Below are 18,283 nucleotides of genomic sequence, written 5' to 3'. Positions count from 1 at the left end.
GACAATGGCCGAGACTCAGCCAACAGCCACAGCTGGTGGGGGGTGGGGGGGGGCACATGAGCACAAGGAGGGGCGGAAGGGAGGGGTCCTGGGTGGAGGGACCACCTGGGCCCCTGCCTGCTCTCATCCTGCACCTGGCTTGGGTGCCCTCCGTTCCTTTCCTGGCCAGCTGGGTGGCCTTAAGGAGACGAGGAGAGAAGAGCGGAGCTGAGGGGAGGGGGCTGCCTTCCCATAGTCTGGATCGCAGCCTGCCTGGGAAGGGGCAGTGTCTGGTTCCTGTTCCAGGCAGGTAATAAAGGGCCTAATTAATGAGGAGCAGCTGAGGCACACAGCTCAGCAGGGCAGGGGCAGGACCTGGAGGGGCCCCAGGTAGCCTCAGCCCTGGCCACAGCATGGCCTGGCCGAGGTCCCTCGCTGGCCACTTGGTTCACTCCGTGAACATTTCCTGGGTGCCTGCTGTGTGCTGGGATACTATATCCCAGAGAGACAGAACAGGACAGCGCTCATTGCCCAGCGCCTGCCCCGTAAGCTATGGGCACATGCCCATCCTTTCTGAGCCTCAGTTTCCTCATCTATAAAATGAAGAAAAAGAAAATCACCTACCTTGTAGGGTTGGGATGAGAATTCAATATGAGTCGTGTAAAGCACATGGCACAGGGTTGGGTACAGAGTGGCCACTGGGCGTGGTGGTGAGCGGGTGGTGGACAGACACTCATCCTGCCCAGCGGGGTGTGTGTAGGCGGGAAGGTGAAGAGCTGATGAGGAATTACAACGCCCCTGCCCATCCCGTGCTAAACAGAATGGGAGAGTCAGAGATGGCCTCTTGGGGGAATTTACATTTAAGACAAAACCTAAAGCCTGAATAGGACCCGGCTTTCTCAGGCTTAGGGAACAGCATGGAATGGCATGTGCGAAGGCCTTGATGCGGGATGGAAAGGAGGCAAGGGCCGACCACGGAGAGGAGGGGAGGCAGAGGACCTGGGGAAGGAGAAAAGGCTGTCGGGGGCAGGCAGGGGACCATGTCAGGCCTTGGACTGCCAGAGGGCTCCGGATTTCTCCCCAGCAGTGGGAAGTTGTTGAAGGGTTTGAGAAGGGAAGGACAGAGATGCTGGTTTGTGAGCTCATGCTGCTGTTTTTGGGTTATTGGGCCCTGGGCAGCCTCGGGCAGCCTCTGGCGGGCCCGGCTTCCCTTCTCTCAGAGAGGTCTTGAGGATCAGAATGAGCCATATGGCCCATATTCCGCTTTCTGCCTGGCAGGTACCTCTGGTTGGGCTCCAGTGATGTTCTGGGGCTCTTTTGGGAGCAGTGGGGAGGGGCGCTCCCAAGAGTGTGCCCATGGGACCCTGCCCCCGTCCGGGGTTCTTGGGGGCTCTATCCCAGCCTCAGCAATCCCTGGGCTTTGGCAAGCCCCCACCCTTGTCTTGTCCACCTGGAATGTCTGTTAGAAATCTCCAGTGTGGTTCGTGGGCGGGCTGGGGGCCGAGCGGCGTGGGGAAGAGACGACGCGGCCTCCAGGGCTTCCAGGAGGAGGTGTGGGGTCAGCGTTCCTCAGGAGGCCCTCCGAGCCCCCAACCCTCAAACTTCTTCCCCACCCACTGGCCTCCCCCCAACGCTGCCCCATCAGCTCCCTCCTCCCACCTCCTTCCTCCATCCTCCGTCCGCCCGGACCCTGGCACGGGAGGGTCCCTCCTCCCCCAAAGCACATCTGGTTCTCGTTAGGGTCTCCCAGGATGCCTCTGCCTGAGGCCCCCTATCCCGAGGGAGGTGGACAGGAGGATTAGGGGCGATTAGGAGTGCTCCTGGCCAGGAGAGGAGGGGGCTGGGTCTGTTATAAATAGCAACACCATGACTGCATCAGCCCATCATTCCCCGTAGATTCCAAGTTCAGGCTCAAAAACTTGCAGCTTCAGCGGCCAGGGTGGGGGGCGACGCTCCAGGTGGGGTGGGGAAGGCACAGCAACCGCCAGCCACACTCTCCCCCTTGGAGTCAGGCCTCTGCACCTGGTTGGATTCCTCCTTGCTGTGTTGCCTTGGGTAGGAGACTTGACCTCTCTGAACAGTGGGGATGGTGATTATGTTACCTGTCTGAACATCCCCACTGTTTAGAGAGGGAAAATGCATAAAGCACTTAGAATCGTCCCTGGCCTGGTAGGCAGTCAGTGTGAGCTGCAGTCACTGTCACCGCCACTGTCTTTGTCATCATAACCATGATGAGTTAAGAAGCACTGGGAGATACTCACTATGAGCCACTGTCAAGTCACTGTCTCTGTCACGGTCAGCATTCTGGGCTGGGAGGATTGAGTGACACACCGCAGGGGAAGAGCCTGCAGGATGCCTTGCGCATAAGAAACTCCTGTGATTAGGCCGGGCGCGGTGGCTTAAGCCTGTAATCCCAGCACTTTGGGAGGCTGAGGCGGGCAGATCACCTGAGGTCAGGAGTTCGAGACCAGCCTGGCCAACATGGTGAAACCCCATCTCTACTAAAAATACAAAAAATTAGCCATATGTGGTGGCGGGCGCCTGTAATCCCAGCTACTTGGGAGGCTGAGGTAAGAGAATCGCTGGAACCTGGGAGGTGGAGGTTGTAGTGAAGCAAGATTGCACCACTGCACTCTAGCCTGGGAGACCAAGCAAGACTCCGTCTCAAAAAAAAAAAAAAAAGTAAAGAAACTCCTGTGATTATTAATATATTTGACTCACAAAGTGCCTGGCACACAGTAGGCACTCAATAAATGGGACCCGTGGTTACGGCAGGGTGGGGCCTGAGCAGAGGCAGGGTCCTGGAACCCAGGCAGGCAGACTGGCCACGCCCAGCTCGAGAAGCTGCTCTTGCCCCGGCCACACCGCCCTGGAAGGCCATTGGTGGTGCCTGGTGGGTGTCCCTTGTTCCTAGCTGGGCGAGCTGGGGGTGGGGGTCAGCAGGAGGGCCCTGGCCTGTCGCAGGCAGCGCGTGACTCCTAGGAGGGCTTAGCCGCTCATTAATCACCTAAGCGGGGCTCAGCATTCTTGAAATGCCGGCTGAGGCCAGGGAGGGGCCTGGGCGGGGGGCTCCCGGGGACCCCAGGGCTCTGGGGCTGGGAAGTGAGGACGGCTATTCCGACTGCCCAGCACCCACTAAGTGGCCGGCACTTCACACACCTCATCTCGTTTCATACTCAAAACAGCCCCGTGAAGCCATAGCTGTACATGTCCCCATTGCACGAATGAGGAGACTGAGGCGCAGAGAGTGCATGTGACCTGCCCAGGGTCACTCAGCAGGGAGTGGCTGAGCCAGGATTTGCTCCTGGACCTGTCTGAGCTCAACAGGAGAGGGCAGACCCCAGACTCAGGCTCCAGAGGCCTGTGGGAGGGGCCCTCCTGCCTCAGTGGGGCTGGCCAGCCTGGGTCAGCCGTGTGGGTGGGGCTGTCCTCCATTATCGGGGTTGACGCATCTCCCACGTCAGCCCCCTTATCACCCCGCCCTCTGGCTCCCCCTGCAAGGTGACCCTGGGAGGGGAAAGGCCGGCACCTCCCCCGTCCTCCCTCATGATGCCCAAGAGCCCTGGCTGCCTTTCCTCTAGGGGCCCCTCCCCTTGGTGGGGCTGGGGCCAGCGCAGAGGGCCCAGGAGAGGGCGGCAGGCAGAGGAGTGGAGCTCTGGCGGCCATCATTCCCTGCTGGGAGGCCGGGGCAAGCCCTTCCTTCTCTAGGCTTCTGCCTCCTCTGGAAAAAGGGGGCTAAGTTCCCCAGCCTGTGCCCCAGAGCGTGATGGGCATATCCAATGAGGGTGCAGGGAGCTCTCCTGATTCTGATCCCCACTCTCCACTGCGGCCAGGGCCTGGGTGCAGAAGGCTCCCACAGCCCTGTGGGCCCCCAGGATATATGGTCCCACTCAGCCAGACCTCGTGCTCCTGCGTGCCTGGAGCTGGGCCATCTGGACTGACCCCTGGAGGACAGGGCAGGACAGTGCCTGTTGGGCCCGAGCCATCCCATCGAGGGCAGTGGGCATCCACGGGGCTCTCGACTCAGTAAGCACCTCATTTGTGCCTCACAGCACCCCATAAGACAGAGGCACAGTGACCCCATTTGACAGATGAGTGGAAAAGACTTGCTCACTGTTACACAGCTAGAAAGAGGCATGGCAGGATCAGCCTCTCTGTACCCAGATCCATGCCCTGGGCCCCTCTCCTCCTCTGAGACTCAAGGTGGCCTTGTGGTGGGATGGGGGGGCATTATCAGTGCTTCCTGGAGGGGGGCCAGGCAGTGGAGGGTGAGAGCCGACCCCCACATGGATACCTGGGTGGGAAGGAGCAGGGGCATCTGTTTTGGAGGGCCAGCCTGGGCAGGGATGGAGGGCTGGGCCCGGAAGCCCAGGGTCTGCAGGGAGCTGGGCCCCTTCCCTAGCCCACCTCTGCTGCCCTGCAGGCCACGACATCAACGGTGCCCTGGAGCCCTCCAACATAGACACCAGCATCCTGGAGGAGTACATCAGCAAGGAGGATGCCTCTGACCTGTGAGTGGCCCCCTCGCCTGGCCTGCACCTGCCCAGCCCCAGCCCTTCGCCTCACTTCTGTCACCAGGGAGGTCTGAGGGCCGGACCTGGGGTCTGCTGTGGTCCCACCTCTGAAAGCTGCTCCTCGTCCCTTCCCAGCCACTGACTCCTCCGAAATCTCCATAATTCCCTGAGGGGAGGGGGTGGCTACTTCCCTGCTGGGGCTGGGGTCCTGGCTGGAGCTGAGCCACCCGCCTTCCCCGCAGCTGCTTCCCTGACATCTCTGCTCCAGCCAGCTCGGCCTCCTACTCCCACGGGCAGCCCGCGATGCCCGGCTCCAGCGGGGTCCACCACCTGAGCCCCCCTGGGGGTGGACCCTCCCCGGGGCGCCATGGTCCCCTCCCACCCCCGAGCTACGGCGCCCCGCTGAACTGCAACAACAACAACGGCATGGGCGCTGCCCCCAAGCCCTTCCCGGGGGGCGCCGGGCCCCCCATCAAGGCCGAGCCCAAGGCTCCCTATGCCCCAGGGTGAGTGAGGGCAGGGAGTAGGGGGATACAGCGGCATAGGGGCAGGCAGGGAGCAGGGCTGTGGCCGTGACCTGGGAGGTGCTAGACACTGGCCTGGCGTGGGATGGGCTGGGTGACTGGCTGTGCGTGGGCAGGTGAGGGAAGGGAGGATGAGTCCAGGCCAACGGGGGGACGCCTGGGCTTTGTTCTGAGGCAGAGGGCAGCCACGAAGCTTCTAAGCAGGGGAGTGATGAGGGCTGACGTAAGTGCTAGAAAAATCTTGACGCTGCGTGGAGAGTGGACAGGAGGCAGCGGGACTGGAGGCTGTGACTGTTTACCTTCATGGGAACACCTGCATACCCTTGCACGCGCGCCGAGCCCACCCACTCACGCATCCAGCTGACGTGTACTGTGGCCACAGGAGCTGGCCCATGGCTCAGATGTAGCACCTCAGTTCCCCCTACCCAAGCAAGCCTCATGGGGCCCAGAACCCAGGCCTTTCCTCCCGTCTTTCTGAGGAGTCCACACCAGGGGCCTGACCCAGGGCTGAACCTTAGGCCTGGCTTTGACCAAAGGTTCCAGGCAGCCACCCGGCCAGCCAGACTGCAGGGCAGCCCCTGGGGCACATGCTCACAGCGTGGGTCTGCAGGGGAGCTCAGGGCAAATGTAGGGGCCCCTGTCTCTAGGTGGAAGAGCATTAAAACACTAGGTGCATGAACTCTGTGTTCAGACAGCCTGGCTCCAACTTCAGCTTCCCCATTTATCAACCCTCTGCCTCGGTAACCCATGGCCTCAGTTTCTTCTGTGGAGTGAGCCCTCAAATGCTTACCCCTCAAGATTATCGTGGGAAGCAAGCAAGGGCACAGAGGACACCCTGGGTGCATGGTGGCCACGGACACATGGCTGACCGTGCTTCCTGAGCTCCCTGGCTTCTGGGGAGAAGGGAGTGGAGGCCAGGCTTGGGGTGCCAGGGGTGAACCTTTGCTGCAGAAGGCAAACTGTTTGCTTGAGGCTGTGAGGCTGTTCCTAAACTACAGGCCCCTGGGGGCAGAGGGAGGAGAACTAACATTTGGTAAGCGCCTGCTGGTGCCCGCTGCTGTATCATGTGCCTATGATTGCGTGAGCTCATCAGCCTTCCTGGGTATCCAGCTCCTGGGAGACCCCACAAGGAGCCCTGGCCACTGCTCCCGTCAGGATTTTAATGGCACACTGAGGCTCAGAGAGGGAAAGGGGCTTGTCCAGAGCCACACAGGGACTCTGTGGCCAGGGCCACTCCAGGGAGGGACCCAGGGCCAGGCCTGGGTCTAGGTGATAAACAAGACAGACACGAGGCTGGGTGTGGTGGCACACACCTGTAATCCCAGCACTTTGGAAGGCCAAGGTGGGCAGATTGCTTGAGCCCAGGAGTTCAAGAGCAGCCTGCAACACGATGAAACCCCATCTCTACAAAAAATACAAAAATTAGCTAGGTGTGGTGGCGTGTGCCTATAGTCCCAGCTACTCAACAGGCTGAGGTGAGAGAATAGTTTGAGCCAGGGAGGTCGAGGCTACAGTGAGCTGTGATCATGCCACTGCTAGGGGCAGAGTAAGACCCTGCCTCAAAAAAAAAAAAAAAGGCCAGGTGCGGTGGCTCATGCCTGTAATCCCAGCACTTTGGCAGGCTGAGGTGGGCAGATCACTTGAGGCCTGGAGTTTGAGACCGGCCTGGGCAACATGGTGAAACCCCGTCTGTACTAAAAATACAAAAATTAGTCGGGTGTGGTGGCGCATGCCTGTAATCCCAGCTACTTGGGAGGCTGAGGCACAAGAATCGCTTGAACCTGGGAGGTGGAGATTACAGTGAGCGGTGATTGTGCCACTGGACTCCAGCCTGGGTGACAGAGTGAGACTCTCTCTCAAAAAACAAAAAACAAAAAACAAAAAAAACAGACACACGGCTCTGCAGTGGCTCCTAAAGCCTAACTGGGGAGAGGTATTCACGAATACATCTCCAAGTAGAGGAATAATCAGATGCCAGAGGAACTTAAGAGGAGAGAACACAAGGTGCTGTGGGCTTGGGGCATGCGACTACAGGGACTGCAGGGTGTGAAAGACCTTAACACATTACAGAAGGCCCGGCCATTGTCAGGGAAGCGCGGGACGGAGTGGCAGCCCAGGGGGCCTGAGGCTGTGGCGAGGAGTATGGATTTGAGTCCCCATACACGTTTTTGTATTATTCACATAAAACGTGCAGGGTCTGTGTTCTTGAATCATTGTATAGGTCTCTACATGAGGCCCCGAAGGTGGGTGGGTGGGTGGCTGGCACAGGGATGCAGGTGGACTCTGGAGCCAGCCCCGGGGCTGTGTCCACAACAGGGCCATGCCCTCTCTGGCAGTTCCCTGGGCACGGGAATGGGGAGTTGCTCCAGATGTGGGGACCAGGGATGGCCAAAGAGCTGGATCCCATATGGCCACAGCCTTCCACTTGCTGGGTGAGCACAGGGTTCACGCAGGACGTGTTGACCTCTTGGGCTGAGTTTGTTCTTTTTCCTGAACACTGATAAAAGTGAAACCTGCAAGAAAAAAATAAACCCAGGCCCAGTGGTGCTGGCTCCCTTCCCAGTCCACACCTGCCTCTGGTGGGGCAGCCCCCCATGACCTGCTGAATGCCCTGAGGCCCAGCCCCCTAGGGCCCTGCGTTTCCAGGAAGCTGTGGGGCTTAGTGGGTGCAGGAAGAGAGAAGAAGGCCTGGCCCTCGGTCTGGGGCGGGAGTCTTTGAGTCCCTGTGCCATCATCAAGGACACTAGTAACTGCCCCCCAAATGCCCTGTAGGTCTGAGGGGATCCTGGGTGGTCCCCTACCCACAATTCGGCCCCAGGCCCTGCCAAGCACCCCAATGTGGATGGTGCAGAGAAATGCCCCTAAGGGTGGATGTGACGAAACCTCAGTGTCCCCAGCTTCTGGGGGGGCTGTGGGACCCTACCACGCAGAGGAGCTGCCCAGCTGGAAGGCAGAGGCTCAGCTGCTCACCCCCCGGCCCCTTCCCCTGGCTCTCGCAGCACACTGCCGGACTCTCCCCCAGACTCGGGCTCCGAGGCCTACTCCCCCCAGCAGGTGAATGGTGAGTCCAGCGGGCACCGCCCTCCTGCTCCAGGGTTTGGGCAAGTGGTTGGGGCGGCCTTATCAGGGAGGTAGGGGAGGAGGGAGGGGGCCAGCGGCTGCCCAACGGGCCGAGATTATCGCTGGTCAAATACTCCCTGGCGCTTGGCTATTGTTTCCCCACGGGCGGGTGGGGAGCCTGGCCCTGCCTCTGAGCAAGTATCCCCGCGGTGATGCCACCCGCCTGCCCGCCTGCGCCATCATGGACGCACCCTTCGGCGGTAAGTGGGTGGCTGGGGAAGGCCGTGGGTGCAGCCTGGGCGCAGGCTTCCCAGGCCGGGCCCACCTCACCTTAGAGGGTGCTCAGGGGTGCCCTGGCCCCCAGGTGGCCAAGAGCAGAACCACCGCGGGAGCAGGCTCCCCGCAGTCCGGATTGGGGTCAAGAGTTCTGTTTATCTTACCAAAAACATCCCTGGAATGCCTCCTGGGGAACAAAGGGAGCTGGGGCCTCCCCGCTCAGGCTGGGGGGCTGGCCCCTGAGAGCCCAGAAGAGGGGCTGCCTGCCGGAGGGGGGAGCACTGGGCAGGCCTGGGCTGGGGGTCTCCGGAGATGCCTTCCTGAGGCCCAGAGGAGGAGCAGGCCTCAGAGGAGATGGGGACTGAGGGGGACCTTTAGATCTGGCTTGGATTCTCCTGGCCCAGCCTGGGGGCAGGAGGTGGCTAGGATGAGGTGAAAGGCTGCCCCTCCTTGGGCAGGTTTGCGCCTCCCTGCCCAGGCCTCTAGTAGGTGGCTGACCAACAGCCCTCCCACCTAGGGTAGGTGGGGGGCAGCCCCCGGGCTTGGCTCAGGACGGGGTGGAAGCAGGAGACTCTGCCTTGGGGAGGACGGTGCCCAGGAGCCTGAGTGAGGTTGGTCTCAGATGCCCGCTCCCCCATCTCTCCTGCAGAGCCCCATCTCCTGCGCACGATAACCCCTGAGACGCTGTGCCACGTGGGAGTGCCCTCCCGCCTGGAGCATCCGCCCCCACCTCCAGCCCACTTGCCAGGCCCCCCGCCACCCCCACCACCCCCACCTCACTACCCTGTCCTGCAGCGGGATCTGTACATGAAGGCCGAGCCCCCGATCCCCCCCTACGCTGCCATGGGACAGGGGCTGGTGCCCACTGATCTTCACCACACCCAGCAGTCCCAGATGCTGCACCAGCTCCTGCAGCAGCACGGAGCTGAGTAAGACGTGGGTGGCTGGCTCCCTGGGGTGGGAAGGTGGGGTGCAGGGACCAGGGTGGGCAGGCCAGAGAGGGAGGTAGGGACCGGGAGGCACCCAGGGAGGGCAGAAGGCTCTGTAGGGCAGATGGGGGTCAACATATTTACACATGTTTACCCAGCAATACCTTGAGGGGTTTACAGCCATGGCTAATTGCTCACAACTACCTTATCTAGTGGGCACAGGTAGGTAAACTGAGGTTCTGATGGGGGAAATGTCCCGCCCAGATCATGAGCCAGGGGCAGAGCCAGGACTGGGCCTGGGGCTGTGCTCTTACCCAGACCCCAGTGATTTTGCAGCTGTCTCATGGAACCCTCAGGTTTCTGAGGAGTCTTCTTCCTAGACCCAAGCCCCCCACTCTGACTCAACCTGCATGATTGTCTTTTCATCTGTTTTACATGTGGAGATTCCATGAAAGGTTTAGTTCAAAGGAAGGTTCTGCTGTCAAAACATTTTGTAAACCAGAAGGGGAAGGAGTGCGGTGCAGTCCCCTTTAAACTCCCCACCCCAGGAAGCTCCCCTTCCCTGGTTTTTGTGGCCCAGGCCCTCTGTGGCTTGTTTCCGATCACAGGGCCTGCTCTCCATAGAGCCCCCACTATAAAGGGTGACCTTGAGTGTGACACTGCAGGCAGGGACAAACTCATTCATTCCTCAAGCGATTGCTGTGATTCTGTGAGCCAGCCCTGTTGCTGGGCATGATGGAGACACCAAGTCAGGTGTGGCTTCTGTCCACAGTCTGGGGGAAGTGAAGAGTGATGGAAGCAGAAAATGACAGCACGGAGCAATGGGGAGTAGGAGGAGGCAAAGCCTGAGGGCTTCCTGCAGGAGGTGTCCTCTGGGCGGGGCATATCCTGGCCCAAACAGGCTAGAGAGGGGAGAGAGGTGGACACTACCCAGTGGGAGGGGCTCGGGGAGAGTCAGCCCCCACGGTGCACACTTCTGTTTCCCCAGGCTCCCCACACACCCCTCCAAGAAGAGGAAGCACTCCGAATCCCCCCCCAGCACCCTCAATGCCCAGATGCTGAATGGAATGATCAAACAGGAGCCCGGGACCGTGACAGCTCTGCCTCTGCACCCCACTCGAGCCCCATCGCCACCCTGGCCTCCCCAAGGTCCGCTCTCCCCGGGCCCTGGTTCCTTGCCTCTCAGCATTGCCCGTGTCCAGACACCACCTTGGCACCCGCCAGGTGCCCCCTCCCCAGGTACATAGCTGGCCAACTCTTCAAGGTGGGGTGTGGGACCCAAGGTGCAGGGCCCACATGGGCGTTCCCTCCCTCCAGGCCTCCTGCAGGACAGTGACAGCCTCAGTGGCTCCTACCTGGACCCCAACTACCAGTCCATCAAGTGGCAGCCCCATCAGCAGAACAAGTGGGCGACCCTGTACGATGCTAACTACAAGGAGCTGTGAGTGCCCTACGACATTCCCCACTCCTCCAGGCCACCCCATCTTGGGACGCCCCAGCCCAGGACCCCATCAAGGTCCTGGAGCAGGGCCTGGGAGCACTCATTTCACAGAAGAGCAAACAGGCTCAGGGAAGAGCCAGGACTGGCACTCAGGGCTCCTGACTCCTAGGCCAGCCCCAGGCCTCCCTGAGAACGTGATGACTGCCAGGGAGGGGCAGCTGGGAACCAAGTCAGGGAGAAGTGGGCAGATGGGTGTTTTTTCCCCCGGCTCCTCCTTCCCCACCTCCTCCCTCTGCATTCCAGGAAGGTAGCCGGAAGCTGAGCCCAAGCTGGGCCCTCCTGGCAGCCCCCTCCCTAGAGGGAGGGAGTTGGGGCTGGGGAGGATCAGGTCAGAGGCTGCCCGAGCATTCCAAGTGCCCCCTCAACACCCAGATGGCTCCATCTTTCCAGGCCTCAGGCTGGGAGCCCTGTGGGGACCACTCCTCCGGCTCCCCCCAGAAGGCCAGTGGGCGGGTGACAGGGTAACTGCGGATATTGCCAGGCCTGGGCCAGTGGATTAGACCAGCTGCATGGAGCTGGGTGCTCCAGGCTTTGGGGGAATTCTTAGCCAGCAGCCCCAGGGCTGGGGGCGTCTGGCTGCTGGAGTGGCTGAAGAGTCCCATGAAGTCCTGCCTGGTGGGGGTGCAGTCATATGGCACTCCAGCCTCCCTGGCATGGGGGGGAGCCCCCTACTCTTACTCCCATACTCTTTGGGCCACCCTTGCCACCCCAGGCCCCAAGGCCAGGAAGCTTGGCAGCTGCAGCCCCAGAAGTGGCCCAGGCACTTCCTGGGTGCTTTGCTAGGTCAGGCAGGTGGGTGGAGCTCCGGGAGGGAAGAGGTGGTGAGCCCAGGCCTTTGGCAACACTGGCCAGGCCCAGAGGCCTCTACCCACAAGTTTGGAAGCATTCTTCCTGCTCAGCTTCCTCCAGGCCAGCACTGGGCACTCTTGTGACCACTCTTGTGCCTGGGGACCTGAGTGAGGGTGCGCTAACACTCTCAGTTAGAGCAACAGGCCAACAGTTGCTCTTTTTTTTTTTTTTTTTTTTTTTTGAGACAGGGTCTTGCTCTGTTGCCCAGGCTGGAGTGCAATGGCATGATCTTGGCTCACTGCAACCTCCGCCTCCTGGATTCAAGTGATTCTCCTGCCTCTCAGCCTCCCAAGTAGCTGGGACTACAGGCGGCTGATTTTTATATTTTTAGTAGAGGCGGGGTTTCACCGTGTTGGCCAGGCTGGTCTCAAACTCTTGACCTCGTGATCTGCCTGCCTCGGCCTCCCAAAGTGCTGGGATTACAGGCGTGAGCCACCGCACCTGGCCCAGTTGCTCTTTTTACTGTCAACTAGAGGTGTCCCAAAGGGGCCAAACATGGGACACTAAACCCAGCAACAGATGGGCAAACTGAGGCTGAGTCTGAGGGGGAATCCAGGAGTGCCCCTTCCCTCCCCCGGCAGACGGAGGGAGTAGGAATGAGGAGGGAGTGGGAATGAGGGCATCTGGGGGCTTGAGCAAGCCGGTGGGCAGGGGCTGGGTCTGCAGCAGAGCAGGCGCCTGGTTCCACCGTTTCCAGGGCAACTAACTGTCAGGCTCTGTGAGGCTCTGCAGACACAGTCCCTCTCGGGTGAGTGAGGGGGCTTCAGGCAGCCTTCTGGGAAGGAGCCAAGTGTGGGGAGGGCAGTCAAGCCCTCCCCTGCTCAGGAGTTCCCTCCCGTCTGGTGGGCCTCAGGGTCTGGCCCTGCTTCCCCCATCACCAGGGCAGGGCGGTGGCCTAAGGCATGGGGTAGAGGAGAGAATGTTGTCTGAGGAGTTTGCAGCCCTGCACTAGAATCCTCTCCGGGACTCAGTTTCCATTTCTCAGGAGTGGGGGCAGCCGCATTGGTGGTTCGAGGATGCAGGGGTGTGGGGTGGGAAATGGTTTGGGAACCCAGCAGGTGGGAGGAACCTATGTTCCAGGCCCGGCTCTGGGGCCTCAGGGGAGTGCCCTCACCCGCCCCCCAGGCCCATGCTCACCTACCGCGTGGACGCGGACAAGGGCTTCAACTTTTCGGTGGGCGATGACGCCTTTGTGTGCCAGAAGAAGAACCACTTCCAGGTGACGGTGTACATCGGCATGCTGGGCGAGCCCAAGTACGTCAAGACGCCCGAGGGCCTCAAGCCCCTCGACTGCTTCTATCTGAAGCTGCACGGAGTGAAGGCAAGTTTGGGGCTCAGCAAGGAAGGGAGGGCAGGAGGGCCCTTTGGGGGGCACTGAAAGACCCCAGAAAAAGCAAGGGTTGGCTGGGTGCTGTGGCTCGCGCCTGTAATCCCAGCACTTTGGGAGTCAGGCAGATCACTTGAGGTCAGGAGTTCAAGACCAGCCTGGCCAACATGGTGAAACCCTATCTCTACTAAAAATACAAAAATTAGCCAGGCGTGGTGGTACGGGCCTGTAATCTCAGCTACTTGGGAGGCTGAGGCAGGCAGGAAAATCCTTTGAACCCGGGACGTGGAGGTTGTAGGGGGCTGAGATCACGCCACTGCACTCCACTCCAGCCTGGCAACAGAGCGAGACTTCATCTCAAAAAAAAAAAAAAAAAAAAAAAGCAAGCGTGTGTGTGTGTGTGTGTGTGTGTGTATGTGTGTGTAAACTAGATCCCACCCTGCCAATGCCACCCCGCCCTCCCGCCTTTTCTCCCTGTGCCTGCCCCTCAGCCTGCCTCCCCATCGCTCTGCGCCTGCCTCCCTCTTGTTGGGCTGCTCAACCTGCCTCCCTGCCTCCCTTTTGCCCTGTGCTTGCCCCTTAAACGTTAGACTCCTCAGCCTGCTTCCCTCTCGTTGGGCACCTTACCCTGCCTCCCTGCCTCCCTGCCTCCCTCTCGCCCCGTTTCCTGCTGCAGCCTGTGATTCCCAAGTCTGCAACCCCAGTCAAGACCCATCTCCTGAGCCCTCTACCAGGTGCCTCAGCTCCAGGTCCCAAACTAAACTCCCTGCACACTTGTCTCCCGCCCTGGGCTCCCCTCTCAGGGAATGGGCGCAGGGCCTTGGTTACCTGAGCCACAAATCTGGGTCAGGGCCCTCTTTCCCCAACCTCATCATGCATCTGGCCTTGCTATTGCCCTGGAAGGTCCCTCTACCTGGTCCGGTCCTCAACTCTTTCCTGTCCATCCCCTGGTCTGGGTTACCTCCCTTCCTTGTTGGAATGTCCACGGCAGCTGGGACCTCCAACTCCTGCCCCACTTGAGACTCAGGGGACCACGGCATTCCCTATCCTTCCAAGGCCCCCAGTGTCCTCCCAGCAAAGCCCCAGCTTCCAAGCTGCGCCACGGGGGCCTTGGGGGCCCTGCCCTCCGCTCCAGCTCTGCCACTTGTGGTACCATCGCAGCCCCTGCCCTCCACCCTGAGGCTCCCTTTGCCTTGGATGCCCTTCCCAACACCCATCCCTCCTCTCCAGGCAGACTCCATGTTGGTCCCCTCCCCAGGGGCCCCTCCCCTGAGACCCATTGGGAGGCACCACAGCACAACCCCAGTAGTGGCTGATTTTGAGTCTATGAGCTCCCTGGGGCATGGCTGGGTCTGTCGGCTTGTCACAGCCGACATGACACATGTCTGTGTCATGAGTGAGCCAGGCATGGTACCTTGGCATGGCTCTCCCAGTGCACATGGAGGAGTAGAGGAGACGTGGGTATGGAGAGGATCTGGGGAGTGAGTGGGCCTGGGTGCAAGTGGATGGGCTTGGAGGCTGCTGTGAGGTGTGTGGGTATGGACATGAGGGAGGGTGGGGCTGTGAGTGTATGTGTGTGTCTGTGTGTGAGTGCATACATGCAGAGGTGGGGGGAGCGTGTGGGTGTGGAATGGGGGTGTGGGTGTTTGGGGAGTGGCTGTGCATGCGTAGCTGTGCAGAAGTTGGGGGAGTGGTATGCTGTGAGGGGGTGAGGAGGGTGTGGGTGTGAAGTAGGGTGTGGGGAGTGCGACCATGCAGAAGGCATCTGAGCTTGTGGGAATCGCGGCTGAGGGCTGGGTGCTACCCTGTTTCCTGGTGAGCTCTAGCTGGGCCAGGCCTGGCTGAGAGGGGGCAGGAGGGCAGGACCAGCTGGGTAGCCCTGTCCCGAGGTGCCACTGGCTTCACTCCCCACAGCTGGAGGCCCTGAACCAGTCCATTAACATCGAGCAGTCCCAGTCAGACCGGAGCAAGCGGCCCTTCAACCCGGTCACGTGAGTGTCTGACCGTGTTGGGGGTGGTACCTAGAAGGGTCCACACTAAAGCTGGCTTGGGAATGGAGGGGCCAGGGAGGTACCCAGGGTGTCTGCCTCGCCTACATTGCTGGCCTGGGTGCCCCTCAGCGGCGTGGCTCTTGCAGCCTCCCTCTCTGCCCCCTGAGCACCCTGCCTCTCCTCTGCAGGGTCAGTCTGCCCCCTGAGCAGGTCACGAAGGTGACTGTGGGGCGGCTGCACTTCAGCGAGACCACCGCTAACAACATGCGTAAGAAGGGCAAGCCCAACCCCGACCAGAGGTGAGCAGGTGGGGGCCCTGCCCCAGAGCCCCTCCATTTCTGAGGCAGGAAGACACCGCCCTGTGCGGCACACCAGGCACAGAGTTCTACAGGCTGAGCCATTTCACAGACGAGAGACCTGAGATTTAGAGCCCTTCATTGACTTAAGGATGGGAAGAGCAGAAGCCTGGCTTCTGGGTTGAGAAACAGCCCTGGCTTCTTGCCGTGGGCCCTGGGGAATTTCTGCCCCCTGGTGGAGGCTCGGGTTCCTCCTCTGTAGGATGGACTGAGATGAACATGCATCTGGCCAGGCAAAGGGTGGCCCTGGGGAGAGGGCAGGCCCTGAGTACTTCTGAGACCCCTGTGTGTCCCAGGTACTTCATGCTGGTGGTGGCCCTCCAGGCTCATGCACAGAACCAGAACTACACGCTGGCCGCCCAGATCTCAGAGCGCATCATCGTGCGGGTGAGGGCCACCTCCTCCCAGGGTGTAGACAGCCCTCCCCAGGACTGGGAGAAACAGCAAGCAGAAGTACCTGGGTACTGAGAGTCAGGAGTGGGTATGCTCATCCTGCTAGGCACTGGCTGTGTGGCCTTGGGCAAGGCTCCCACCCTCTCTGGGCTGCAGGGTCTCCACAGTAAAGCAGGGAGGTGGACAAAGACCTGGTAGCTTCTGGGATCCCACAAGTGACAAAAAGTCGTCACAATGGGAGGGACAGTTCAAGTTGGGCTTGGTGCAGTGAGAAACTCTGGCTGGAAGGGGAGGGGCTGCTGTGGAGTTCCCCTGCTCCCAGGGCCCTGCAGGTCCCCTCCCTATCCCCCAGGACTGATCCAGCCCCAACTCGCGGTAGGCCTCCAACCCAGGCCAGTTCGAGAGCGACAGCGATGTGTTGTGGCAGCGGGCACAGGTGCCCGACACCGTCTTCCACCACGGCCGCGTGGGCATCAACACAGACCGGCCGGATGAGGCGCTGGTTGTGCACGGGAATGTCAAGGTCATGGGCTCGCTTATGCACCCCTCCGACCTGCGCGCCAAGGAACACGTGCAGGAGGTGGGGACAGGGCTATGGGGCCCGGGCGGGGCCAGAGGCTGGAGCGGGCCGCCGGGGCGGGGCTCCTGGGGAGGGGGCGTGACCACGCGGAAAGGCGGGGCTGCCGGGGAAGGAAGGGAGGGAGGCTGGCCTCGAATCCCGATCTAACGACTCCAGGAGTGGGGTCTCCTCTCCGCACTGCAGCCTCCAGGTTGCCGCCCTCCTGGGCTCCGGGTCCTGCTCCGGGACGGCCGCAGGAGGGGAGAGGTTCATTCCCGGGCCTGGCTCCCCGCAGGTGGACACCACCGAGCAATTGAAGAGGATCTCGCGCATGCGGCTGGTGCACTACAGATACAAGCCCGAGTTCGCCGCCAGCGCGGGCATCGAGGCCACCGCGCCAGAGACAGGTAGGGACCGGGCTGGTGCGGACTGGGGTCCGGAAACCCAGAAACCTCGGGCCTCAGTGACCTCGCCCCCGTCACCTGGAAATCCTACCCCCAGAAACCCCTCCTCTTGACTCCCGGAACTGCGCCCCTGGGAATCATGCCTTCTAGAAGTCCCGCCCCTCAGACCTCGGAAAATCGCACCTCTCCAGGTCCCCGGAACCTCGCCCCATTGTCAGTGGAAATCCGAGAATCAGAATCGCGGCCCAGGGACCCTCGCCCTTCGCGCTAGATGAATCCTACCTTTAACCTGCCAGAATACTACCCACCACCCCTGGGATCCTTACCCCCAGGAATCCGCCCCACCCCAGCCCGGGAACCTTACACCTGAGCCCTGGAATTGCAATCCTGTGAACACTGGTTCGTGGGATCCCCCTGCTCCAGGGCTCCTTGGAATCCAAATCTCTGGGTTCCAGAACTTTACCCTCTCCAATCCTGCTCCAACCGTACATTACAGAGCTGTGAACAGCCCTTTACCATCCCCCCCACCCATCTTTGGCTTGTGCCCTGCCCCCAGGTGTCATCGCTCAGGAGGTGAAGGAGATCTTGCCTGAGGCTGTGAAAGACACCGGAGACATGATATTTGCCAATGGGAAAACCATAGAGAACTTCCTGGTGGTGAACAAGGTCTGTGGGTGGGGGAATGGGAGGGAGCCCAGAGGCAAGGGGGGAGCCAGCTGGGGGACACTCATCACCTCCATAGATACTGGGGGGCACTGCAGAGCAGAGGCAGGAGCACCCTCGGCTCTCATGCTGCCTCCAGAGCGCCCTCTGAACCCCACAGGGAGGGGTGAGTGTTCAAGGAGATGAGTGGGTAGGGATTTGGCCCCTGGAGCCTGTGTGATCAAGGGCAAGAGAAACCCTGCAGAGGGCCATGGCCTTCCACCCCCAGTAAAATGAGGGCGGGTAATAGAACTGCAAAGACATCCTTGTATGGTTATCTCCAGGCTGAAATACGTGGTTTATTGTGAGGACGACGTTTGTCACTTACCTGTCCTGAGTCTGGGCGCCAAGGAGGCGTGTAATAGGTCTCCACCCCAGCTGAATAGTAAAGTGCTGACAACTGAGACACCAGTCATCCGAGGGGGCAGATCCCGGGGCTGCAGCCTTCAGGCTTAGGAGACGAGAGCTCTGGCAGGGAGTGGGGAGGGCCATTCAGGTAGGTGGGACAGCCCAGGTGAAGTTGTTGCTTGGAGACAGGCACAGGAGCTGTGGGAGATGAGGCTGGATTGGAGGGGCCCGCCCAGGTAGGGAGGCTTTGAGGGCCTCTCAGTGGCCAAGGACAGTGGCCGCCCATCCTGCCCCCTGATGTCTGGAAGCCTGGGGCTCCCGGGGCTGACTGGGCCCTCTGTGTTGGCCCATGGCCCATGGCCCATGGCAGGAGCGCATCTTCATGGAGAATGTGGGGGCCGTGAAGGAGCTCTGCAAGCTGACAGACAACCTGGAGACGCGCATTGATGAGCTGGAGCGCTGGAGCCACAAGCTGGCCAAGCTGCGGCGGCTCGACAGCCTCAAGTCCACCGGCAGCTCGGGCGCCTTCAGGTAGGGGTGCGGGGTGAGGGAAGGTGAGACCCTTCTTCCC

General features: G+C 60.8%; 2 protein-coding genes and 1 long non-coding RNA gene across 13 annotated transcripts in view; 1 reads left to right on the top strand and 2 right to left on the bottom strand.

Moving 5' to 3' along the window:
- The window catches only part of FADS3 (fatty acid desaturase 3), a 227,842-nt gene that overhangs the window by 34,695 nt on the left and 174,864 nt on the right, over positions 1-18,283 (bottom strand). The gene's annotated exons all lie outside the window — the stretch shown is intronic.
- The window catches only part of MYRF (myelin regulatory factor), a 35,982-nt gene that overhangs the window by 8,720 nt on the left and 8,979 nt on the right, over positions 1-18,283 (top strand). For 8 of the 10 annotated variants that reach the window (XM_054524258.1, XM_054524257.1, XM_054524251.1 and 5 more), the window contains exons 1-10: positions 10,098-10,521; positions 10,600-10,723; positions 12,758-12,953; positions 14,874-14,950; positions 15,139-15,249; positions 15,603-15,693; positions 16,079-16,279; positions 16,554-16,665; positions 17,219-17,328; positions 18,083-18,243. In XM_054524258.1, the coding sequence (XP_054380233.1) occupies positions 10,104-10,521; positions 10,600-10,723; positions 12,758-12,953; positions 14,874-14,950; positions 15,139-15,249; positions 15,603-15,693; positions 16,079-16,279; positions 16,554-16,665; positions 17,219-17,328; positions 18,083-18,243 (1,601 nt within the window). In that variant the 5' untranslated portion in view covers positions 10,098-10,103. Of the gene's footprint in view, positions 1-4,402; positions 4,491-4,735; positions 5,000-8,016; positions 8,079-9,002; positions 9,283-10,097; positions 10,522-10,599; positions 10,724-12,757; positions 12,954-14,873; positions 14,951-15,138; positions 15,250-15,602; positions 15,694-16,078; positions 16,280-16,553; positions 16,666-17,218; positions 17,329-18,082; positions 18,244-18,283 lie in introns of those variants that run through there. The other 2 variants (XM_024255813.2, XM_054524249.1) reach the window with 1 other exon arrangement.
- LOC129048586 (uncharacterized) lies at positions 9,948-15,905 on the bottom strand. 2 transcript variants are annotated; one of them, XR_008511027.2, is made up of 3 exons: positions 15,764-15,905; positions 12,770-12,938; positions 9,948-10,184 (listed from the first exon to the last, which is right to left on the bottom strand). It is a non-coding gene; the product is annotated as an uncharacterized LOC129048586 (long non-coding RNA). The 2 variants fall into 2 exon arrangements; XR_010141721.1 differs by having other exon boundaries at positions 10,170-10,184; positions 12,774-12,938.

This window comes from Pongo abelii, chromosome 9 (assembly GCF_028885655.2).
Source record: "Pongo abelii isolate AG06213 chromosome 9, NHGRI_mPonAbe1-v2.0_pri, whole genome shotgun sequence".
Taxonomy (NCBI): domain Eukaryota; kingdom Metazoa; phylum Chordata; class Mammalia; order Primates; family Hominidae; genus Pongo; species Pongo abelii.
Note: the sequence above shows the minus strand (reverse complement) of the source record. Positions and strands in the feature narration are given on the sequence as shown.